The sequence below is a fragment of the Clupea harengus genome, chromosome 23 (assembly GCF_900700415.2).
Source record: "Clupea harengus chromosome 23, Ch_v2.0.2, whole genome shotgun sequence".
NCBI classification, from domain to species: Eukaryota; Metazoa; Chordata; class Actinopteri; order Clupeiformes; family Clupeidae; genus Clupea; species Clupea harengus.
In genome coordinates this window covers 24,855,765-24,860,764 of record NC_045174.1, presented here as the reverse complement: position 1 = coordinate 24,860,764, position 5,000 = coordinate 24,855,765, and the positions used below count along the sequence as shown (strand labels likewise).

Here is a 5,000-nt window from a genome sequence, read left to right as displayed (position 1 = left end):
GCACAGAGAAGAAAGATCACAATCTGTGTGTGTGTGTGTGTGTGTGTGTGTGTGTGTGTGTGTGTGTGTGTGTGTGTGTGTGTGTGTGTGTGCACTGCATGAAGTGGGACTGGGCACAGCACAGAGAAGAAAGATCACAATCTGTGTGTGTGTGTGTGTGTGTGTGTGTGTGTGTGTGTGTGTTGTGGCATCACGAGGGGACGTGTGGTAGAGGGGCGTTAAGTTCCTCTCCCGGATTGGCTACCACGCCACAAGATTGCTGCCGGGAAAACTACATCTCCCAGAATGCACTTCTCAGACAGGTGCAAATGCCTCAGCCCTCTGATTGAAGCTGGAGCTCAGGTGTGGGAGAGGGAGAGAACAAAGGAGTGGAGACACACACCAAGCGAGAGGCATTGTACGTGGCACAAAGTGAGTTCGGTGTCTGAGGAACTTTGAGTTTGCAACCACAGTTGATTGGACTTAAGTTAGGAGCAACTTTATGAAGCCTATGTTTTGCCTTTAAAGAACTTTATTGTTTTGCTTCCGGAAATACTTTTTGTTGGTTGATAAACCGGATTCTTCGTTGGAAAGCACTTTTGCCTGCTCTGTCCTGTTGTTTACGCACTGCCCTACACAGTGGCGGCTGGTGATTTATTCTTTTGGGGGGGGGGGGTCGCAATCATAGACATAGACTATGGGCGCAGTTGGGCAGCACTCCACAATGAGAAAACAAAAACACAAGAGAGGTTTTGAGTAGAATATATTAAAAAACAAAGATTTATTTCATGAAAACACAGTGCTCAACACTGTCCACTAACAACTCTCAACAAACTGTAAAATTGGGCATGAGAGGTTTAGAGCAGAATGGTTTAAGAAACATTGGGTTGGGTTCCAGAGGTTTAAATATTGGGTAGTAGAGGTTTAGAGTAGACTAGATTCAGAAACATTGTGTACAAGAAGTTTAAAACAGAGTAGATAAAAAAACACAGGGTGTAGAGGTTTAGAGCAGAATAGAGTGAGAAAGACTGAATGATACCTGTAGTTTAGAGCAGAATAGATTCAGAAACACTGGATTATACTAGAGGTTTTCGAATGCCAATTCGGTACCCTTCGTCCAACTGCTCTGCAATACTCAGTCTTCCAAAGAGGCTTAGCTTCAGGCTGTTAGTTAGATGGCTGCGGCAAGATTCGTGCTTCCTACATTTATCGTTGAAGTGCTTTAGATCCCTCATCCCCGTTGCAGTCCAGATTGTTTCAGTCCCAGGACTTTGGAACAACAGGCAGGGAAAACAAAAAAACGCATCACTCACTGAACAACCAGCTAACCAGCTCCGGTTAGCATACAGGCGTGAGGAGAAGCTACGGGTGTACGTTCCTCCCGCGGTCGATGCTCTGCTGCTGCATTTTTTAATCCGGACGTTCGGGTCCCATGTCTTTCAGTCTCTTCTTATTGACATCTGATCGTCGATTGAAAAGTTTTCAGTCGCCATACTCACAGAATCAAAGTCTCTGCTAGCTATGTTGCTCTCGTAGATACGTGAGATTTATACGGGATGTGAGGGAATGATAAAGGTCTCTGATTCGACGAACAGTCCAGTCGCGTTGAAATAAGAAACGATGTCATTGGTTAGGGCGCAAAATTTTGCGCCCCAGGATCGAACTTTCATCCGCCAATGAGAAGCTGTCCTTGCTCAAATGTATGAGAAAAGTATGAGAGCTCCCATTGCCTTCCATTTGGCCGGCGCTGTCATGGAAAAAGGTGTCCGGGTGCCAAAAGGGGTCCGGCTGATGTAATATTGGCTTCGAACGACTCTTGAGTGACAGTTGCTATACCAACGCTAGCATTACGTCACCGGACACTTTTTTGGAAGTGACAGACTTGCCTGCATTAAATACCTCAATAACGCAATTTACCCCAGAGCATCTCCTATTATACTTCTCTACCTGAGACCAGCTTGCCTGTATTTTACCTGCAATAAACCAAGCAAAACAACCATGTGCTTGATGTTTGACTGTGTTAGGAAAGTTGTTGATTCGCTAGTTAGTTATAGTATCAAAGTAATCAAATTTCAGGTTCGCGCTATCATCTTGTTAGCGATTAGCAATTCCTTTGTTGTGTTGCTCTAAGAAGGTCCTTAATGTGTTGTGATATTTAGACATATCTGACGGCACCCACAATTACATTTTCACAAAACAGGGAATTGTTTGCAGCACCTTTAACTGTAGAGCACAACTGAGTAATTGCTAATCGCTAACGAGATGCTAGCGGCGAAACCTGTTGAAATTTGCTACAGGATACCTGCAAGGCAGGTGTAGCTAAAACTACAGCTTAGTCTCTTAATATTGTGCCTAAAAGGACACTATGTAACCCGGACACTTTTTGGCTATCAGTCAGATAGTCTCAAGAGTTGTTCGAAAGCCATCAGCTGCTTTTTAGTCGCTTAATATTGGCTGCCAGTCTCCTGTAAGTAAGCACATAGGTTTAGCCACTAGCATCTCGTTAGCGATTAGCAATTCCCCCGTTGTGCAACAATCTTAAGCGACTAAAAAGTAGCTGATGTCTTTCGAATGACTCTTGAGACTCACTGACTGATAGCCAAAAGGCGTCCGGGTTACGTACTGTCCGGGTGACGTAATGCTAGCGTTGGTATAGCAACTGTCACTCAAGAGTCGTTCGAAAGCCATTGTGACGTCGCCCGGACCCCTTTTCGCAGCCGGACACCTTTTTCCATGACAGCGCCCCTCCAGGGAGGAGGGGCATATCTCAGTGATAACGAATGGCAATATATTATATTTGGACACATTTAAGTGGTTGTTGACAGGGGCTTACGGGCTCCCACACACATTTAACGCGTTAACACAGTACATTTCCTATTTTAATTGTTTGGTATATAATGTTTTTTTACTTTTTTTTTTTTTTTTTCATCTCCAAATTTTAGGAGGGGCGGTGCCCTTGCACCCTGTATTGACGCACCGTCACTGGCCCTACACCTCGCTCAGTGGTAAAACCTCTCATGATACCACAGTGTGTGTGTGGGGTGTGTGTGTGTGTGGGTGTGCATGTGTGTGTGTGTGTGTGCACTGCATGAAGTGGGACTGGGCACAGCACAGAGAAAAAAGATCACAAGCTGTGTGTGTGTGTGTGTGTGTGTGTGTGTGTGTGTGTGTGTGTGTGTGTGAAAGGTTCACCAGTTGGTAGAAGGAGATCATGGGCCCTTCATCACAATACAGAAACCACCAGGCAGCAGCAGCAACGGTAGCAGCACCAACATAGCCTGCAGGACACACACACACACACACACACACACACACACACACAGGATAAAGGATCAGAAACCCCAGCCTACAGTGCACACAAACACACACACACACAAATACACAAACACACACACACAGATTCGATGGCGAGGTATCTGAAGAACAGCCACACACACACACACACACACACACACACCTCTAATGGTGAGGTATCTGAAGGAGAGACACACACACACACACACACACACACACACCTCCAATGACCATGTATCTGAAGAAGAACCACACACACACACACGCACACACACACACACACACACATCCACACATCCAATGACCATGTATCTGAAGAAGAGACACAAACACACACACACACACACACACCTCCAATGACCATGAATCTGAAGAAGAGACACACACACACACACACACACACACACACACACACACACACACACACCTCCAATGACCATGTATCTGAAGAAGAGACACACACACACACACACACACACCTCCAATGACCATGTATCTGAAAGGAGACACACACACACACACACACACACACACACACACACACCTCCAATGACCATGTATCTGAAGAAGACACACACACACACCTCCAATGACCATGTATCTGAAGAAGAGACACAAACACACGCACACACACACACACACACACACACACACACACACACACACACCTCCAATGACCATGTATCTGAAGAAGAGACACACACACACACACACACACCTCCAATGACCATGTATCTGAAGAAGAGACACACACACACACACACACACACACACACACACACACCTCCAATGACCATGTATCTGAAGAAGAGACACACACACACACACACACACACACACACACACACACACACACACCTCCAATGACCATGTATCTGAAGAACAGCCACCCGGAGATGAGGGGCTCTTTGGGAGAGCGGGGCAGCTTGCCCATGATGTCCAGGTCGGGGGGGTTGAAGCCCAGGGCGGTTGCCGGGAGACCGTCCGTCACCAGGTTCACCCACAGCAGCTGGACTGGGATCAGAGCCTCAGGCAGACCCAGAGCCGCCGTCAGGAAGATGCTACACACACACACACACACACAGATTAGACTCTGAAACACAATGGAGAACAGGTAGAGATGGTGTGTGTTTGTGTGTGTGTTTGTGTGTGTGGCTGTGTGTGTGTGTTTGTGTGTGTGTGTGTGTGTATGTGTGTGTTAAGGCTGCACGATTATGGCCAAAATCATAATCGCCAATATTTTGATCAAAATTGAGATCACCATTATTTATCACGATTATTCATTCTTTCAGACGGAAATCTCATTTTGTGCATAAAAATCGCCCAAATTCCCCTGTATTTTGGCCTGCATTCTTTCAAAAAACACAACAACGATCGCAATGATGAACAAACATTAATTAAAAAACAAAACCACTGAAACCACTGTCACGTCTGCGCTGATCTCGCTCCGGCCACGCCCCCCTGTTCAACAGTTGACGTTGATCTGCCAGTAGGTAACATGGCTCCTAGCTAGCTTTAAGCTTGCTGCTAGTATGAAGTGTTGAGCACTACACAGTTAACAACAGTAATTTCAGTCACAAAGATCATTTTATTGAATTTGTTCATCATTCTTACAGTTAGCCCTTGTAATTGCAAACGTGACTTGTCCTCTCATGTTATTAAATTGTATTGCTTAGCTGCTAGCTAGTCTACTAGATACTGATCTAAGATTCTAGAGCTCCGCTGAC

At 45.6% G+C, this 5,000-nt stretch overlaps 1 protein-coding gene across 1 annotated transcript in view; it reads right to left on the bottom strand.

Moving 5' to 3' along the window:
* The window catches only part of atp2a1 (ATPase sarcoplasmic/endoplasmic reticulum Ca2+ transporting 1), a 48,595-nt gene that overhangs the window by 5,295 nt on the left and 38,300 nt on the right, over positions 1-5,000 (bottom strand). The window contains exons 19-20 of the mRNA XM_031561337.2: positions 4,132-4,334; positions 3,172-3,257 (exon numbers count right to left, since the gene is read on the bottom strand). Of these exons, the coding sequence (XP_031417197.2) occupies positions 3,172-3,257; positions 4,132-4,334 (289 nt within the window). The remainder of the gene's footprint in view (positions 1-3,171; positions 3,258-4,131; positions 4,335-5,000) is intronic.